Below are 21,263 nucleotides of genomic sequence, written 5' to 3'. Positions count from 1 at the left end.
ACAGCTCTGGTCACGCACGTGGTGAAATTGATTGGCCAGAGCGACTCCTGCAATCAGTGGGCACTGACCACCACACTATCCTTCCACCTTCCTCCTCCTCCTGCCTCTCATCATCTAGCTTCCTTTCCTCCTCTCCTCCCTCCCTTCCTTCCTTCCCTCCAACATCTCCCCCTCCCCCCATCCTCCTCTTTCACCTTTACCCTCTTCGCTCCTTCACACCTTGTTGGTCAGCTGGGTTGCTTGGCAACAGCTGCTCTTTCTCACCTCATTATATGGTGGACGTGTGAGAGGGGCAAGAGAAGACAAGATGAACTATAGAGGGGGAGAGAAAGGAGCAGTGAAGGAGGTACATAAAAAAGAAAGATGGGCTAAGGATGGAGAGATTGAGACAGAGAACAAAAATGGAGCGGATGGAAACTGGATAGAACGCAAAACAGAGGGAGGAAAAGAAAGAGATGTGTAACAAAAGATAGAAGAATAGGAAATTAGGAAAGATCTGTGGGATGGAGGGGTGAATGAGGAAACCAGAAACCATCTCCTCTCACCTAATTCCCCCATTTATCTTTTCTCCTCTCTGAAATAGAAAGAAATGGACCTTTCAGCCCGTGTCCATGCGGGGCTGCAGGACACAGACAAGAGCCCTGTGGAGACAGAGTTCAACCAATAGACTCAAACCAGAGCTATAACACACACAGGAGGAGTGTCTGAAATTACTCTGCTCAAATTTACCTTGTTTGATTGTGACACTTGAATGTGCAGCCAATAAGATTATACACAGCTAGAATGTAACCTGAAAGCGATGCATACAGATTTTACCCCGAGCTCCACTCACTTATATGTCACATATCCAGCATCGTTACAGTACAGTAAATAATGAGCCACTGTACTTGAGCCACAACCAAAGACACCACCAACCATGGACAGCTTTTTAAGTGTGGACACACTCTCCAATAATCCCACTGAGCCACTCTACAAAAAAAAAGGTAAGCAAACAAGTCGATGACCGGGCTGAGCTGCAGATTGTTCAAGTCACGACCTGAACTAACACAGTTTGGCCCATTTGGCCTTAGAGGAAGTCCTCTGTTGCCATCTGAAAAAAAAAAAAAAAAAAACACACACACACACATAACCACACACACACACACACACACACACACACACACACACACACACACAGATCTTAGTCCAATGCAGTCCACTGTCTGTCTGAACTATGAGTGATGTATAATCTGTCTGCTGTCCTGCCTCCATACAGTGGACATAACAAAGCACTGCAGTCTGTTCCATTTGTACACACACACACACACACACACACACACACACACACACACACACACACACACACACACACACACACAGACCTCTTCTACAGAGAGGAACTTGTTCAATCTCCTAACCTTGAGACTGGGATGATGAATTATGAAATAGACCTTGGACACTTAGCTGAGGCTTCATTTATATCCACTGTCAGTTCTTTACCTGCAGAGCTTGGCGTCACCTGACGTCCACATAAACAATCCAAATAAACAGTATTACTGTAAACTATTGAACATAGGCCTGATTAGTAACCTGGGTAACATTTCTTTTTTCTTCTTTCATCTCCTTACACAGCATTTCCCACCAGTGATGTGGCCAACATGTGATCACAGATGTGAGCATCTGTGATCACATCCAACAATGGGAAGATGGACTAATAAAGAAGTGGACTATGTAAAACCATCACGAGGAGGTTTTTCACATGCGACATCCTAAATTCCATTGTGAACTATCAAGGATTAAAAAAAAAGAAGATCAGAGAGGACCAAGCAAGGAAAATATATAGTATGTCTGTGGGGTGGGGGTGTTATCCAGATCTTCTTTGGAATGTTTGTTTCTGTGTGTGTGAGCGAGCGTGTACGCACGCAGAGTGCAGTAATTTCACGCTCTTTTGGCTCAGGCGGAGCCGCAGCCTCTGATCGCCCACCCTCCTCTCTGCTCTAATGACTATTGATTGTTAATTGATTCTTTTATGAGATATAAGCTCCTCCAGTTGGTTTCATGTCACAGAGTTCACGTGAGAATCTGACCAACCTGAGCCGTGACTGGCTTTGAAGGGGCGCTCGGCGGACAGCTGCGGTGCACCAAAGTGCCCCTGCACATCTGTCAGAGGGTAAACAGGGCCCACGAGGTGGCCTACAATGAAGTGCAGTGAATTACAGTGAGGTGAAGTGAGGTAGAGCAGAGTCAAGTGCAGTGCAGTGAAGTGTGCTGCACCGATGTCAACTGTTTAATCAACCTGAAGCTGATACATCAATATCTTCATCCTGGATCTCTCCTCATCTCCTCCCTCGTTCTCCTCTGGTCTCTCAGTATCATTTTACCTCTCGTCTATCTGTTACATCTCCCCCCTGTCACTTATTCCCTTATTTCAACTGTTTACAAACCCTGTCTCTCTTTTGTGCGTCTTCGTGGGTTCAGTTCTGAGGACCTAAGGACCAACCTGCTGCCTAAGTCGGGTCCAGATTCTGCTCTGTCTCTTTTTAGCTACAGCATCAGCCATCAGCACATGTAGTATTGTTTTTGTTACTGTCCCCGTCATATCAAATGTCCTCCATGAAACAGACCAACTGGCTGGTCTGAGACGTGTGAGTGAGAACATGATTAATGGCCACATTCAGTTGAGATCTGCACTTTCTAGGTTCCTGCTTCAGCAGCTTTTTACCGACTTCACTCACTGACTCTAATGGAATTGTGTACTTTCAGTAATTTTCTGCATTAACTGGCAACACTGGAGGACTGGGAAGTATACAGCTGCTGCTTGTGTGTGCATGTGGCAGCGAGAGACGCATTTGATTTGAAGCTTTAGGGGTGCGTAGAGCTGTTTGTCAGACTTTACAACACATTAAGACCTGTCTCTCTTTCTCTCTCTGAGTGTGCGCATGTGGGTTGGGACGAGTCCTTAAAACCGGTAGAAAGGTCACTGTTGAAATAGCAGCAGCCATGACAACCTGTCTCTCTGCCTCCAGCTTGTCTGTGTTTAGGTGAAAACACGTGAACCCGCTGTGTGAAATAACTGACACAGAGGAAGCCGCGTCTGACTGGAGCAACTTAATCCTGGGGTGCAGACGTCCAGTCAACAAACTGACAGGTACAATCCTGCAGCGGGAGGTGGTGACATGTTGATCACATTGTAATCCTATAATGCTGGGGTGAAGTGTTGATCATCATCGATGGCTGCCTTCACCTTTACCTGAGAACTGAACCCACCGATTCAGTGGTTAGACTAGAATATTACTGTGGCCTGTGGGTTGGTCCACTGCTCCAGTCCGGGCCGAACTATCTCAACAGCTACTGCCATAAAAGATGCTGCACAGTCAGAACAGGTGCAGGAGTATTTGGTCACATGTGAACATTAAGGGCCTGTGGGCTGACTCACTTTTCCAGGAACTCCCAGAACAAGTTTTATTAGGAAAACAGGGAAATTAAAAAATCAGCAAATGACATGATGACAGGTGTGTTTACACATATACATGTATATGGTCCTTTAGACTTTGATGAGCCTCCACAGGCTGAGGGGAGGGGTTCGCTGTCTCTTTGCTCTCTCTGCCTCGGATGCTGCTGCTGTTTATCTGATTACCGCGATACAAGAGCTGCATTTCCTTAGAGCGACACTCCGGCTTAATTAATTAGACTAGTGGGGCGAGAGAGGAGGAGGAGAAGGAGGAGAGAGAGAGAGAGAGAGAGAGAGAGAGATGCTGGGAGATGCAGATGAAGAACAGGGAATAGCATCCGCCGGCTGCCTCCATCTTCTCCCGTCAGGATGCCCTCAGGTCGCCGCCTCTGTTTTTACTGCCTTGAGGTTATGAAACCGGCTGTAATCTGATCCTGCGTACGGTCCCAGCAGAAAAACGCCAGTGAACCCCCTCCTCCCTCCTCTGTCGCCGGGTACACGGACTACCAGTGCGTCACGCTCCTGCGTCTTTTTTTTTTCTTCTTCCGCAGCCGCGCCTCTGGACTCCTTTCCTCACATTAGCTTAGTAAATCATGTCCTCGGCTCTGTGCTGCTGCCCCCCCCATGGATCCCGTCGCCTCTGTTGAAAGCGTCGATAAATTCGCGGCCCTTTGCTTTTCCGCGCTTCCGTTTTCCGCCCCTGCGCCGCTGACGCGTCGCCCGTCATTCGCTCCATGAATCCCGCTGTTGAGCTGAGCGCGACGTCCGCGAGTCTCCGCCCTCGTCCCGCCGCTGATGCGCTGCGCCTGGGTGCTCGCTGTCTCCTCCCGGCCGGCCACTGATCCAGCGGCCCGGGGGGTTTGCTTCCCGCAGAGAGGCAGGATGGTGCGTATTGCCAGCGCGCTGGGGCTCGTCATGTTCAGCGTGGCACTGCTCATCCTGTCGCTCATTAGCTACGTGTCCATCAAGAAGGACTTCCTGCTCAGCACCCCCAGATATGGACCTAATGGAGGACCCAGGATGTACATGTTCCATGCTGGGTTTCGGTGAGTCTAGGCCAGGCTGTCGACGCAGAGGCTGCATCAGATCAGCTGTTGTATTTATGCTTATTTGGAGTGTAGCTATATATGCTGACATGGCAGAACAGATACTGTTGTTATAATATTAGCTATGGATGAAGCATGATTGTTCTAATGTGTTTATTCTAAATGAATTTCAAATATCTGAGTGTTGTCAGGACAATCAGTGACTGCTGATATTGCCTCCAGTCATTTTCAACAAAGCATATCCTACAACTGCTCATCTGTCAGTTTGTGTTTACAGCATGCTGCCATGAAATAAGCAAAAACCATAAGCTATGTGTCATCAGATATCTATAAAAGTAGTTCCAGAGGATGCTGCGCTGTGCTGAGACTCTGCTGAAGGCCTTAGTGCTGCGAGAGCCCCGACAGCAAACTGTGCAGCTGTGCTTGAATTTTCCAACTGGGTAATCACAGCACAGAATAGGTTGTCAGTCTCTCAGAGCAGACCTCAGTGAAGTGCTCATTCCCATCAATTATGCATTAAATTGACAAATGTATGTGCACAGGCTCATCCACATACTGTACTGTTCTGATGTGGTTCTGTTCTTTCCACGGTTCGACTGAACGAGAGCTAAATGCTGCAGGATACAGTTATATTTCAGAAGCATCTGACATTAGTGCAGCTCCTACAGGGCTGCTTCTTTATGTCTGCAGTTTGTGTTTGGCCCTTTTCTCGTTTCAGAGTAACAGTAAGTAACAGTTCCCCTGCCCACAAAGTCCTCTCCATAAAGAAATAGTTGACATCACATATGACAAATACTGTATAATCTAATCAAAAGCCTAACTTTTTGAAAAAACCTATGTGTAGCCCAAGTGCTTACGGTCCAACAAACACAGGGGCCCTGAACACAGATACTAAACCATCTCATCAGGTAATGTAAAAAGAGGTCCAGACGACCTCTGACCTTCTTAGATACACGCACTGAGGAGAGAGGACTGAAGGCTGACGCTGACATCATGTTTGCTTTGGACAGACACAAACCTGTGCTAATATCAAACTGATTTAATAAAGCAAGCGTAGCTGTATGTAATATGTAATATGGTGAATTTATGGGGAGTTGAGTTCTGTGTTAGTAGAACTTATATAATAAAATTAACATAAATATGTTGCCTGTGTACATTTGAATCATATGTTGAGTGTTTTATTGGAAACATTTATTTATTTTAAGGAGACTGGGTTGTCTACATACAGCTACAGCTGACTCACAGTAACCGTATTCCCTCTGTGGTCACATCTATTTTGCTAATAGGACTAGCAGAATGAATTCTTACTCCAGCTCCACAGCAGTGGCCACTACTGCTGCTGTTGCCTCTTGTACGCTGAAGTATTTGGGAATTGCCTGAATTCAGGGCAACATATGGTCTCCGTGATTAAAACATGATGACATAAGGTGACTGGATGATTGGTGTCAGTCATCACATGAAGAGAGTAAAACCTCTTCAAATAATCAGCAGCTTCCTCCACCAGAGTTAGATAGTTACATAGTTCAAATAAATGAGAGGGGGCGTTGGTGCTTTCCTTCCTGTAGAATGAACTAGTCATTTTCAAACAGACTGTCAGTGTGGTACTGCTAAAGTTTATAGTAAATATACAGTGTATTATCTATAATGATGGAGGTATGCTACATCCTGTTTCTCTTGTGAGTAGTGGAAGACACCAGCTGTTATCTTTTTTAATCAGAGTCAGTGATGTTCTAATATACTACTACTACATGTGGTACATATCAGTGTGTCGGTGTGAGTGTTTGGCCTGAAGTAAACAGGACATCTGGCACTTAATCCCACAGTTGTGTGTGGACTAGATCAGCTCGTTCACTCAGCTCTTCGCCGAATCCTTCAGCCACTTTATTGCCAAGTCTTTTTATGCTCATTGTTGAGTAATGTTTTGGAAATGAGGTAGGAGTCTTTGAAACCTAGAATCTATAATCACGAGTCCTGATCTTCAAGTCTATTTTATTGTTATTTTAAATAACCAGCGGTCAGGTGACATACTGTAACATGCACCTATCAGCCACAATATTGCAACAACCTGGTGGTTTTACTGTCATCGTGGATGGGGTCAGCATGGGCACTCTGATCAGTCTGATGCACTCTGTGTTCAGACACCTGTCGATCATGGCCAGTATCAGTTTTTCCCTGCACTGACCCCCATCCACTACACAGTTTTCACGTTGAGCCTGATTGGTTGACTACTGTAACTACTTGTGCTATAATAGTTTATGTGACAGTAAATTTGCTGTAATGTGCTGTATATTTCAAGAGGACTCCTTCCAGCATCTCGACAGTCATGTCACGCTCATCACACAGCTTTTCTCGTTTGTCTAGCAATGCAAAAGTTTTCTTTAACATTTTCCTATTATTCTTGTCTTCTTTGCCATTCTTTTCTACTTCCAGTGAAGCTCAACCCTGATTGCAGATGTTTAACAGTGAAGGCCTTTTATAAGAAAATGGAGGGATTAGGCCAATTTAAGTTGCTGGAAGACTTTTAAAACTGAGAGATGTAGAAAATGTCGCTTTTTTGGTGACGGTATAGTAAAATGTGTTGAGTAGTAAACAGCAGATAATCGTTCATCTGAGAATGCAGACAGAGTGTGTACACATGTTGGTTTACTGCATTTTCCTCCTTCTGAGTCGAGTCCAAGCTGAAAAACTGCCAACACCAGGAGAGCACTTGATACATTTTAACAGGTTTTCGTCAGGTCACTGCAGTGCAGACCAATAGAAAAGCATTCAGTAAATCTGCTCAACAATAAAATGTTGTCCAACGTGTTCGGTCAGGTCCAGAGTATGATGCTAAAACAGCATCAGTGTGATGGAGGTTCTGGAGGCCACTGAGCTGTCCTTGGCTTAGATTTACAGCACCAGCACTGCATACGTTTTCCTCCTGCCTGTAATCATTTTCCTCCTCGCTTGGCTGTCACCACAGGCCAAGGTTATGCTCAGAGTGAGTTAGATGAGACGGAGAACAGCATTTTGATGTGAAAACACTCTGCTAGTGGACACACCTATAGAGGTTTCCTGTGTTGCTGTAGATCGAGAATTCATCATCGAGAAATTTTGGAATTGGTGGTTTTGCTCTGTATGCAGTGCATCCAATGAAAATCAAAGGTGTTATTCTATTTGATGGCCTGGCTGTCCTTCAACACGTCAACATACCTGAAAAACTACTGCAAAGATTTCAATGAGGAAATTCAAAATGATGAAACTATGGATCAAAACTTTTACTCACAAATATCAACAAATGCAATATCTTTAAGCTGTTAAAACACACGGTGTTTCATATTTGTATTGAACACAACCACTAAACAGATTGATAAAACATCAGTGAATACCGGTAAAATAACCTTTGGCATCAATAATTCGTGTAGCTGTGGATTAGACCTACACAACATCCAGGAGGAACTCATTGCACACGCAGCGCTTTCATTCAAGATCAAGGAGAAAGGGGGAGTCATTCCACAGGACAAGGATGATTTTTTGTTGTTCATGCTAACTTTTGCTAATTGCCACTAAACACAAGGTACATCTGATGCTCAGACGCATGTCATTAGTTTTAGAGCTGAATAAGTATGAGGAACTGCACTTTACCTTTGCATGCTTGGTCTTCACAGTGTTTGTTCTTGTCTTCCTTCCATTGAGTTAAATGTCAAAGTAAGTCTATAATGAATGTACAAATGAGTAAGTTCCTTTGTTCTTGTTTCACACCTCTATCCCTGCAGTGAGAGGCCGCCTCGCAAACCTGACTTGAGGTGAATACAGAGTGCTCATGTGTTCATCAAAAACACAAGAATGTACTCTTTTTCCTATTTGGATCTTCACGTATGCTTTTATTTCTCTCGATCGATCTATCTTGGTGTATCACACTGAACAACAAACAGTTTGCTTTGAACTGTTGACCATTTAAAGTGTGGGATTCTTTTACATTTGCAGCAGTAATATCTTTACTTACTTGTAAAATCGTCAGCAGCTTCTGCTTCAGCTGTTTTTAGCCCAGATAAAATTTTAAGGCATCAGCATGATTATGTCATTAAGAGGACACACACTATCTCTTGCTGTCCACGAAGATAGAAGACAATGCAACAACAAAATAAAGATGTGGAGGTCTGATGACAGTCAGATCCAGGTCAAACGGTATTTGCATACAATTTTTAAGGTTTGTATTGGTGTGAATGAACTCCACACTTCAAATCAAGGAAGCTTTTGATGTTAGATTTTGTCAAAATCCCAGTGATCAAATCAAAGTGACCTGACACTGTCTGTACTCATAAGGCAGTACAATACACTGGCCTGTTTTGTTCTTGCAGAATGCACTAAACCTACCTGCAAATACTATTTGACCATTTCTGTCTTTCATCACTAAGTCTTGAGCTGGAACATTAAAGATTTTGATGTTTCGCTTGGTCTGCCTTTCCCAGAGTCTGATATGAAGATTAGTTTAGGTATCTTGGATCATGGCGTGAATCCAGAGGGAATCCAGGAGAATGATCTAAATCATTATGAGGGATGTCTGTGGAGATTCTCTGTCATCCATTTCCATGGTTATCCCAAAGGTGCTACTCAGTGACAAGTTAACCTACTTGAGGTTCTTGAAGACATTTTGCTTCACATCCTAAAGTTTTCTGCTAACTAACTCAACGTGAGCTTGGCCTTAGGTTAGAATTGAACAAGCCTCATGGATGCAAAGTGAAACATCTTCAAGAACCTCAAGTAAGTTGAGTTGCTGCCGAGAAGAGACATTTGGGACTCCGTGGATGATTGCCAAAGGTATACTCTTTTACCAAGAGCTGGGCTAGACTAGTCATCTTCTGCTTCCAGTCTTAGTGTTAAACTAGGCCAAAGGCATCCTGGACCTTTCTCTGTACCACATTTGCAGAGAAAAAACAAACGTACCTTTTCTCAGTTGACTCTTGGGTAAAACAGAGTGTGAAGTTAATACATGGTTAATCACCTGGTTGACTCTTAATTTACTCACTTGTGTCGATTGTCATTAAAGGAAAATGGAAGAATGGAGGCTTCTTGCACTGCAAAAACATGTTCATCTTAACAAGTACTTGAATGAATGGAAGGCCTCAAATGCTATTAAATTTGACAATGCTCTAAAATGGAGCAATGCCCTGAAAGGTTTCAATTAAATGTTTTAATTAACTATGGTTAACTTGCTAAGATGGACAGAATTGCTGTAACAGTTTGGCCTTATTGCTCACAGTAAACAGAAGCATTATTATTCATAGACTAGACTAGATATATGAGTGAGAATGAGGCTGCATTTACACGGAACTGATGAAACTGACTGAATGTTTAATTTAAAGCCACAGTTATTAGCCCCTTTTTGTTTGATAGCATTCAACAAAACCCTTAACTTTTCCATGGAAATGATCACAACTAAAAATCTGTGTAGTTGAACCGTTTGATTAAGATATTTTATTTAACCCCCCATGTAATTTTATTTGTTTGTTTTTTTTGTTTGTTTTTTTTTTTGTTTTGAAATATGGGAGTGAGTTTTGAAAGTCACTTGTGCTGTTTGCACCAATAGATACTGCTTTTCTTTGGTTTCACACAGTTAAACATGGTGGTGGGAGCATAATGCTGTGGGGCTGTTTTTTTTTTTTTAGCTTGAGATTGTTGCTGGGTCTTCCAGCAAGGCAATGACCTGAAGAATACGTCTGAGTTGGTCCAAAATATTTTTGTTTCAATTCAGCACATTGGTAAAATATAAAATTAATCAAATTATTGAATTAATTAAGGTAGTGGAGATTTAGTCTCTGTTCTTTTGGAAGCAATTAAACTGGGAACACTTTGGTCATTTTCATGGAATAGTTAAAGGTTTTGTTTGATTTCAATAAAGGCTAATCATTTTAGGTTTCAATGTAACTACAGTAACACAACCTCATATACTTGGTTAATGGCTCTTCAGACATTTGCACGTTTAAACCAGCTTTTATTGTATGCTTTTAAGTTTTGCAAAGAGGTATTATTACTGATAGGCTTATCAGTAATAATTAATTTCCTTCAATGCTGAGATTAATATCTGGTAATTCATTACAACAACAAAGGGTGTAGTGTTAAGAAACACAAGCAGTCAAACAAGTCATAGACAACCCATTATTTGAATGATAAACCAAAGTTAGAATATTACAACATTCACTGAGAAAGTAACAATTCCTACTTATGTAATTCTTAAAATGTTTTTCTTTTGTTAAGAGCATATAAAAGTAAACCTAAATACTGCACAACTTTGGACCATGCCTGATGCACTGGTAATTATTAACAGGACTGACAGTTCATCTTTTACTTCAAAATCGTCTACAGTATAGCACGATAATCTATCTATACTTTGTTTGTTGGCTCATTGACCACATGTCTGATCATTTGACTGCTTCTGTTTCTTGTCCCAAATTATTCCTAGAAATCATTGAAAGTTGCCAAAAAGGATGTTTCCTGCAAAATGTGTCAAATAACCTTAAACCATTTTGTGTAAATGCAAGTGGGTAAAGCTAACTCTTTCCTACCACAGGAAAACTGGGTTAACCTTCATGTTTCCTTCTCCTCCTGTGTGTAGCTCCCAGCTGGCAATGAAATATCTGGATCCAGCTTTCAGTTCTCTGACGAATGTGCTCAGTGCAGACATGCAGAACAACTCTAAATGGACGTACAACAGCACTGCTTTTACACAACTGAGGTGAGTTACTCACGTAGTAGCTCTCTTTATGTCATCTTTTCTGTCTGACAAAACTTAGCAGTCCACCTGTGTCTGATTGAATACAGCAATGTAGACATTATGGTGAGAGAAGAACAATGGTTTGAAAAAAGAGAAAGACTTGGACATTTGCATTCTCACATGCAGCTCACCTGGGTAAAGTCTTGAGAAGTTCAGGGTTCCAGTGCATGTGTGATAGCAGCTTTATGTCTGTATCTCTTCCCAGGCACTTTAACAACAACAATCCTCAAGGTGTTAACGACTCCACAGAGGTTAAATGCTTGTGATGCCCAACCAGTTAGTCGGAACTGAAGAATCCTTTTGGATAGAGGAAAATATGTAAATTTATTCAGATTTAGGGTCAAGTCCCAAGTCTAATTCCAGTCAGTCATCAGTTGAGACAGGTCTAAGACAACTCTAAAGTCAACTGATTCCAAGCTGTGAATCTTAACAAAGCAAATTTCAAGTCAACTCGCCTGTCTAAATGACCATGTAAAGCTGCTTCACACATGCACCGACACTCTGAACATGTCCGAACTTTACCCTTGTGAGCTGCATGTGAGAATTCAAACGACCAAGTTATTCAGACTTTATCCTGCAAGTCCCCTAGTACAAAGTCAGAGTAATACTGCTGAATACAGCAGGTAATAGTGCGGAGTATTTGCAGTAAGCAAGATGGCATTTCCATTCAGCCGAACCGCTCAGTACTGAAGTAAAAAACAGCTTGTGTAAAGTCTGTGCAATGTCTGGAAGTGATCCTCTGGAGATAGTCCAGAGTGCAGATGTGGCTTCTGTCAGGTCAATCCGCCAAATCAAGTCAAGTCAGCGCTCTTTATTTTTATGGCTTTAGCCTGACTCGAGTCATAGTCTCAGGTCTGTATCTTTTTCAGTTCGTAAATGTACTTGTTAATTTGACTAGTGCACTAATGATAACTGCAAACTCAATATAAAGTAGCTTTCATATTTTTATATGCAAGTGGTGGCATACACTTAATTCCTCAATCAGCAACAATAAAACTGTCCAACCTTAAAAAAATAAACATTTTTAGTGTATTTCTGTGGCACAAACATCTTCATCTATTATTGTGTTTGTAAAAAAATACATGGTTATCTGGTGCTAGAACTATGTGTTGACCAGCTGGGACTGACTAAGGCTTATAGTAAGAGCACAATAATAAACTTAATCTTTCCAACTTGCAGGAAGGAGATCTCACAACATATCGACATCCCCCACAACTTCACACTGACGAGAGACTCAGTCCGAATTGGACAGCTGATGCATTACGACTACTCCAGCCACAAGTACGTCTTCTCCATAGGAGAGAACTTTCGCTCGCTCCTCCCTGATGCCTCACCAATCCTTAACAAACACTATAATGTCTGTGCCGTGGTTGGAAACAGCGGAATCCTCACTGGTTCTCGCTGTGGACCACAGATTGAGAAGTTCGATTTTGTCTTTCGCTGCAACTTTGCACCGACTGAGATCTTTAAGAAGGATGTGGGACGGCGGACCAACCTGACCACCTTCAACCCCAGTATCCTGGAGAAATACTACAACAATTTACTTACTGTGCAGGACAGGAACAACTTCTTTCTGAGTCTGAAGAAGCTGGACGGTGCCATCCTGTGGATCCCAGCATTTTTCTTCCATACGTCAGCCACAGTGACAAGAACGTTGGTTGATTTTTTTGTGGAACACCGCGGTCAGCTGAATGTCCAGCTCGCCTGGCCTGGAAACATAATGCAGTACATCAACAAGTAAGATTCACCAAATTGCCACTGCACATTTACAAACTCGATAGGCATTATACAGTACACCAACAATAAATAACAAACATATGGTAGCACTGATCTCCATCATTTAACTTCTTAATTTCTACTCCACTTGCATAGTGATTGGATTGTAATGTCCCTTGTGCACATAGAGGCCATTTTCAGTTGTGTAAGTGCATATCAGCTGCTACAGTGGACACTATTAAATCATTCAATGGACCAGTGACCTGCAGTTCTAACTGCAAATACAATTCCTTTCAAGGTAGGTAAAAGCCAGAAAAGTTGATCATGGCAAGAATATCTTGTGAAACCTTTTATTCTAGAAGGCTACTGCAGAAATGAAATATATATTAATATTAAAAAAAACATCTAAGGAATTATATGATCGTTTTGTTTTTCAAGTAATGATTCCATATATGGAGCACAACCATATAATCACTGAAGTGGACATCTTGCATCACCAACTAGGTATACTTAAAATATGAGTCATACTATTATGATAACTGCTGTTGTTGTTGTTTTGAAAATACTTTCTGTCTGGTGACCTTTTGTTTGCATTATTAAATAATAATTTCGACATAATTACAATGAATATCAGCAATTAATACTAATTTACAATAAGAAGCATTAGTAGTCATAGTTGATATATAGGCCACTAGGAAGGAAGCACAGTATCCAGCGGATAGGAGGGGTTATGTGACCTTTCAACTCGACTGATTGCATCCATTGCATGTTTACTGATCCAGACAAGATCTTTGAATACTGCTTTCATGTTGAAAGATAAGCTGGAGTTATCCAATATTTGTCTTATTGTCAACAATAAAAAGATCACAACAGATGCATTAGTCCGTTTCTCAATAATGTCTTGCATACAGTCCCCTCCAAAAGTTTAATATCATCAATTAACCTAACTCTTTGGACTGTGGGAGGAAACCAGAATACCTGTAGGAAAATCCTGGAACCCCAGGGAGAACATGTAAAATCAAGTTTCACTCCTATTCAGTTTGTTTTTTGTACATTGTGCTAGGATCTGTCTGTCTTTCTCGCTCTTTATTTCTGTATGTGTTTTTACTGTGCTCTGTATGGCAAAGAGATTTAGGCTCTAAAGCCGGATTATAAGAAAACAGTTATTTAGTCAAAGGTATGGTGTAGAGCTGTAACTGCGTGTGTGGAGAGGGATTTAAGTCTGGTGCTTAGTGTTAGCAGCAGAATAGGCTGCTCGTACAGTAGCCTAATCTTCTGCAATCCCATTAAATCTACCTGCTCTGGAAGAATTACCACATTTAAGGAGCTCAGATGGCTTTCAGCACTTTCAGGACTCTTGGAAAGGCTTTTGTTGAGACCAGTTTTCCCCTCTGATGCTGCAATCAAGGCTGCCTGATGAAAGCATCAGCAGTGGTCAGATTAGTTCGTATTTAACCCTTTCAGGTCACTTTTGTCAGTAACAGCTTAGTCTTAGAATTGTTACAAATGAAGTATGTAGCATGACATGCAATAAGCTCTTCAGCTAAACTCCAACCGTGGATGTTGCAGTTATGTAGCATGTGCACAAACCATTTGGCTACCAATGTGCTCCAATCACCAGGCGGATTAAATGTTGTTGCTGATTGGTGTAGTCAGTTTGTGAAACTAAAAAGAAATAACTTTGATCTTGTGCCTTCTATAGATCCATATGATGGATATCTAAGGAAGGCTTGGAAGAAATTCCTTCAAATTCCAATTCAAATCTTTAAATTTCTAAATTTCAAATGTCGCAGCTGTCCACTTAGGGTCATGAGTAAACCTATTAGAAAATGATTTTGGACAGACATCGATGTAAACTACAACATCACTGGTTAGTTGAGACAAATGTGGTAATTCTACTTTTAATAAGTTACATTAAATCTTAATGTTGATTGTTGTTTCTTGTGTTCCTCACAGCTACTGGAAAACCAAGCAGCTGTCACCGAAGCGCCTCAGCACTGGCATCCTAATGTACACGCTGGCGTCCTCCATGTGTGACCAGATCCATCTTTACGGCTTCTGGCCCTTTGGCTGGGACCCCAACACGGGTAAAGAGCTGCCATATCACTACTACGACAAGAAGGGAACCAAGTTCACCACCAAGTGGCAGGAGTCCCATCAGCTGCCTGCTGAGTTCAAACTCCTCTACAAGATGCACATGGAGGGACTGCTGAAACTCACTCTCTCGCACTGCGCTTAGGTCAGCGCTTCTTCAACACCTAACACCTCTCCCAGTGCATCCACAGGCCTGAGTTGCCAAAATGACAACACAGACAATGGCAGGATTCATCTCAGTTGGGGGGTGAGTTGATGTCGTTTTCAGCCCAAGTTCCCCAGAGCAAAAGCCCATAATTTGAACTGTAACAGCTCAAGGAACAAGGGGTGTATTCACGTTCTACTATCAAGAACCCGAAGTTGAACAGGGCTGCAGTTGCAGACTGTTTCCAAATACATGAAGACTATTTATGTGCAAGCACACATTATTGATATATAAGATCATAGAGATAATTATGGTTTTCAAGAGTTGTAAAATCTTCTCTCATATTATTATCAATTGTTATGCAGTGTTTTGGTGTTTGATAAGCCTTCCGAATTATGGATCTTTTATTCAAACTGGATCTTATTTCATCGTTTCGACAGTACCTAAGGCAAAAAACTCACCAAAGCAGACCCTTGCATTTTTTCTTAATATAATGTTGTTTCCGCCTGAACAACTTGAACTAATTGTTAAAGTTGTACACAGTTTGACTAGATAGACTTACCTAAACCGTTCTTATGGGATGAGTCACATTAGGCAATCTCAAAACTCACAAGTTTCATCCTTTATCGTTTTCTACTTCATTGTGTTGTTAACCACTAAGGGCTCTTTGCTCCTGGGGTTAATGACGTGCAACTAGGGTTGAGGAATATAAATATAGAATCATTACAATATAAAATTTAAACAATAAGATTAATTAAATTTTTAATAAACTGTCAATAAGGGACATTCCTTGATGGTACATCAGCCATATTAAAAGAATGTAACATCTTCACAGCCTACACTCAATATAAATGCACAGCTGAGTTAGTAGAGTGATTGTGTAGTGGTACTACATATACTCCCCTCCAAAAGTATTGGAACAGTGAGGCCAGTTCCTTTATTTTTGCTGCAGACTGAAAGCATTTGGGTTTGACATCAAAAGTTCAATATGAGACCAAAGATCAGCATTACTTTTATTTCCAGGTGTTTACATCTGGATCTGATACACAATGCAGTGGTTTCTTTCTTCTTCAGGACATTTTCATATAGTTGTACTGTTTATGGCCAATGTTTGTGCAATGGCTTTGATTGATTTTTCATCTTCTCTCAGCTTCACAATTGCTTTTTTTTTCACCCACAGACAGCTCTCTGGTTTTCAAGTTGGCTACACCTCTTAACTACAAACGTCCTGTTAGGATAGAGGTGTTAACAACTGGACATAAAAGCTGAAACCTCTTATCTCATATTGATCTTTTGACATCAATTACAAATGTTTTCAGTTTACAGCAAAAATATACTAACTGGTCGTACTGTTCCAATACTTTTGGATCGGAGTGTAAAACATGGAGATGAAAACTCAGGGGAAACGTCAAGTGTTGGTGAAGAAAGAGACCAGCAACCTCAACATCCTTATCAGTGGTTTTCACAGGTGCTGTGCACTGCGAACTGTGCCGAAAGCTTGTGCCAAGAATTCTGAAAATGCTACAAGTTTACTTCAGTGTCTATTAGAATAATTACTGTGTGAATACAGACTGACGTGTTTCCTCCTAACTTACCTTAGCTGGGCGTGTTTGCTGCTTACACTTTTCAGCAATTCAAACCTGTACAAATACATGAGCGCCTACATGATAGGCAAAAATATTTCCCATATGTTATTTAGCTGACAGCTTCATGTTTAGAAGGTTAATGACGCAGATTGTTTCATTATAATGTGTGTCAACAAGGGAAGAAAACACTGGCTTTCTACACTGAAGAAGACATGGAGACAACACAGTTCAACATCTGCTGTGACAAAATATATTTATTAAAAATGTTATATCAGTTTGACCTATTCCCTTCATTCATTATATATACTGCTTATCCTGTTAGGGGTCACTGCATTCACAAAAGACACAGCAACACTGAATCATTTAAATATCTATAGTCCACTGTAACTCTGGTCACTTTCCTCACCGGCAAGTTACCCTAACCCTAACCCGTATTATTGAACACCTATTATTCAACATCATAGACATCAACATTTTTGAATGAATATAGGGCTGAAGAGTCATAATTTGACAATGGACGCCACAAATGAATGGACCAAATCCAGCTCAGCAAAATAGCTTAGAATGAGGATTGTGTCGAAGTGATTTCAACAAAGTGCATGTTAGTCCTAATTCATCATAACCCTAGTTTGTAAAGATTAATACTGTTAGTTGCTGTAACCAGCACTATACTGTGTAACAGGAAGTCTAATCATTTTGAATATGCTGCCATTTCTGTTGTGTAGGTGATAATTCCCCTCCCTGTTTGTCTATTATAATCATATCAGGGCTGGTAATAGGTGATTCTGATACAAAGGTTAATAGTGCCATAGTCTTATGAATCACCACTTTAATAAGTTGACTGTATATCCAGCCAGTTATTTGGTTGAAAGGATAAATAACACAACCTGTCCAAAAAAAGTGTTTCAGAAGGGACAAAATATTGGCATGAATCAAGCAAAGACAACATCTAAACCCATCTAAAGTGGGTAAATATCTAAGTATTATTATAAAATAGCTTTACATTGTTAATCCATAAACTAGTCTATATGATTACATAATCAACTGAATGGGCCAAGGGGGACAGGAAGTAACCAATATTACTGCCGCCCTTACTGTTTCGTCATTCTACATAAAGAGCACTACTTCATGCATTGGTACTGAATGTTAGCTTGGGGCATAAACTATGCTTAGCACACAGTATTTGTATGCTAAGCATGGCTTATCATATGAACATCATTTAAAAGGATACTGGGATGAAATTTCAAACCATGATGCTACAAATATAGGAGTCCATCATTTTTGGATGAGTGTATATCTAAGGACCTTTAAGGTACTCCAGATACACCAGATGTTTGCCTCATGCTGAAGCCCAATACTTTGATTTGAACTGTTTTTGTGTAAAGTTTGATGGTCAAAATAGTTGGGCAAGAAATAACAAGATGTAGATAATTACACTTGATGCTCACACATTTTATTTGTATTAAATGGTACAGCAATTTAAATTTTTATCAAACAAGGAAACAGGAATAGAAGGAATTAAGTTTGGAAGAAATCAATCGTGCAATATCATGTCATTCAATATATGAAAACTGGAAATTTGTCCACCATGATTGTTTGTTGTAAAAGAAAACTCTCCACTCAAAAGCGTTCAGCTTACTCCAAATCATACTAAATGTTTAGTGAACTCTTCCAGGTTCTGCTGGTAATTTCATGTCAACCAATGACAGTGAACACAACTGCTGTGTGCCCTCCAGCTCACAGTGACACAATCTATCACGCATCGACTCCGAAGGTAAAACAGATCTGTTGAAATTCCAGCATTACACGTTACAGTGACACACACATGCTTATGAGTGGAGATTCTGTGCATTAGAGCATGCACTGTGTGTGGCGTGCACATTGTTAACAGAGATCGACATAGTAAGGGATAGGAGAAATACTTCCTTTTTAAGAAACATGCTCAGGTGTCAGTGCATTTGGTAAATACTGTATGTCTGATGTGGGTTTGAACAGTAGTAAACTAAATACAGTAAACAGTTTGGTAAAGTAGTTTTATAGCAGGGCTTTAAATGCATCAACCTTTTAAACTTATCGGTTGGTTGGGGAGCGTTTGATTAAAACCTGTTACACAGCATCATTTCTTTAATACTGCACACTTGCTGCTATAGAATTGATCCAAAATCACTGAAGCACAAACACTTGCCTGTATTTTGTATGAACTTCCAGATCCAAATCCTGGAGGTCTTGGTTCAAAAACACAAAGTTTATCAGCTTAAAATATTGATATGATATCAGTGAATGAATAACTAGAAGAATACCTTTCAACCTGAGAGGAGCCTTTAGAGTGAAGATGGATCATTCCGCTGTATTTTGTGGAACCACATTTGCAATTATATGTTAGTATGACAGAGTGGGGTATCTTTCCAAATACACAATCTTTGTCTTTGACTTCACCAATTCCCATTTCCTTCTGCACCTACAGTGAGCCCCCTACAAAGTCCTAATGAAGAGTTTGACCCTTTAAGTTTTGGCTAAGGTAAAGCTCTGGTTTAGTTCAGACTTCATGTCAAAATCCAGTATTAACTTTTACATTTTCATAAATTTGATGGGAAGAATTTTTGATCCTTTTGGCATTCCGTAATCTTGGATTTCTTTTCTATTTTCTTTGTGAAGGATTACATGTGTACCGACTTGCTGCTTCTCAACATGATGTGTTTAGTGCTATGTTTTGCGGATCCATATAATATTTGACGTCTGTAATTAGTGATTGAGTAATAAGTAGACTCATTCAATAAGAATAGATATTTCTTTTCCACATATTGTAATCAGGAATTTGTGACGCATGTGGCCTGGTGATTGGGGAGACACTCTCAAATGTGAACTATGAATTTCGATGTGTTTTCGTGTGCTTTTTGCAAGGGAGTGTGTCATCTTTCTATTGTTTATTTAATATATTTTTTTAGCTTCAACGTGTCAAAGAGACACCTGAAACAAGAGACTATTTTTGTAATTCTGCAGCTGAATTTCAGCTACTTTGCCTCTCATTTGTTTATGAGTCTTATGCAGTTTTTCCAAAATGAGAAATCTGCAACTTGCAATGTGATGTTTTCAGGACTGAAAAAAGATTGTTGGCATCAAATTTTGGTGAGGTATTTAAGAAGGTTAAGAAAAGTGTTCGTTTCTGACATCACAAACTAAACTAAATGAAGTTCCTAGGACGCACTTCTATTTCATTTTGTGTTCTTTTCACACCTTTTATTGTTGTGCTAGAAAATCTCATCAAAATTAAAAAAAAATATCTGTAATATTAGTATGTCAGTAAGCATCAGTTGCCATTTTTTAAGAATGTATTTCTTGCATTTTGAATGCTGGCTCCATCCATATCAATATCTTGACTGATCACTCTATAAACAGTAATATGTAATAAAACCACATTTAGATTTCATAAACAGTATGCTGTAGATTGAAAACATATATTTTATTCATCTAGTACTTGAAAGGAAACAGATATCTACTGTATTTAATTAATAATTCAATCATTAAAATAAATGAATAAAGTATCATAATGTTGTTTTTATTTTGGGTGGATGCGAACTGATCGTTTGTGAATTAGGTTGTTTATAGCGATCTAAAGTAATTTTTAACTTTTCTTATAATGTTAAGGTTCATACTTCGTCTTATAGTGGCCCACATTTCCAGGCCCTGAATTCATGATGATGATTTGAACAAGAAGACACTCAACATGTCTCCCAAAGGAAGGTTAAACAAAAAACCTTCTGAAATGTTTTCTCTTTTGACATTTTTGTTTTGTTTCTATGGTGTTAAATCTGATTAAGACAAAGAAAATATGCATAAGAAAAGTCAAAAGTGTGTGTTTGTGTGTCACGACTGTGTGTCATTACCACATTATCATCAATATTCAATGATTTGTCCACGTTGCACAAGGGTCAGATGACATTCTGTGACCTTTAACCTCTATAGGGGGAGGAGGGGGGCAGGCTGAAACAGAATGTGATGTGATAGTTTGCTCAGCTACAGCAATTCAACCATGCAATAATTCAGACACATGGATTTAATGTATGTATTGGTGCTATCCCATTTCATGTTAACCACCTTCTATTGTTTGCAGTGGTATTTTTAAATAACTCCTGCTCACTTACAAAAAAAAAGGCCTTTATTTTGCTAAAATTTCTTCTCTTGCCAAAAATGTCCTCATTTTCCAGAAAGTCCAAACTGTACTAAAATATCTTTACTCTTAAAAAAAAAGTCCTAACTTTCCTCAAGCTCCACAATCAATGTCCTGATTTCTGAAAATGTTCTCAGTTTCTATCAGTTTCCTCAATCTCAAGGTCTAAAACTCCCCCACAAAAATCGAAGCACTGCACATGGGGCTGCATATGTACAATATGCACCACATTTTCTGAAATGTAAACAGAGATGATGTCAGGCAGCAGCAACCTACAGGTCGATACTGTGCGCTGGGTTTTCAGTGAGGGAAGCGTGGTGAGTT

General features: G+C 40.3%; 1 protein-coding gene across 1 annotated transcript; it reads left to right on the top strand.

The window, feature by feature from the left end:
* Positions 1-3,610: 3,610 nt before the first annotated feature.
* Positions 3,611-20,251, top strand: st8sia3 (ST8 alpha-N-acetyl-neuraminide alpha-2,8-sialyltransferase 3). The gene is made up of 4 exons (XM_026338864.1): positions 3,611-4,476; positions 11,072-11,191; positions 12,410-12,967; positions 14,903-20,251. Exons 1-4 carry the CDS (start codon positions 4,226-4,228, stop codon positions 15,183-15,185), a joined length of 1,212 nt encoding a protein of 403 aa, XP_026194649.1. The 5' UTR covers positions 3,611-4,225; the 3' UTR covers positions 15,186-20,251.
* Positions 20,252-21,263: the final 1,012 nt, after the last annotated feature.

Source organism: Anabas testudineus, chromosome 22 (genome assembly GCF_900324465.2).
Source record: "Anabas testudineus chromosome 22, fAnaTes1.2, whole genome shotgun sequence".
Classification (NCBI taxonomy): Eukaryota; Metazoa; Chordata; class Actinopteri; order Anabantiformes; family Anabantidae; genus Anabas; species Anabas testudineus.
The sequence above is the reverse complement of the archived record's forward strand: the minus strand, read 5'-3'. Positions and strand labels throughout refer to the sequence as shown.

Excerpts from the sequence above, each read along its gene's own strand:
- st8sia3 (XM_026338864.1), top strand. The coding sequence starts at position 4,226 with ATGCGCTGCGCCTGGGTGCTCGCTGTCTCCTCCCGGCCGGCCACTGAT. Across the intron at positions 11,192-12,409 it reads ACTGCTTTTACACAACTGAG|GAAGGAGATCTCACAACATA; the intron begins GTGAGTTACTCA and ends TCCAACTTGCAG. Across the intron at positions 12,968-14,902 it reads ATAATGCAGTACATCAACAA|CTACTGGAAAACCAAGCAGC; the intron begins GTAAGATTCACC and ends TGTTCCTCACAG.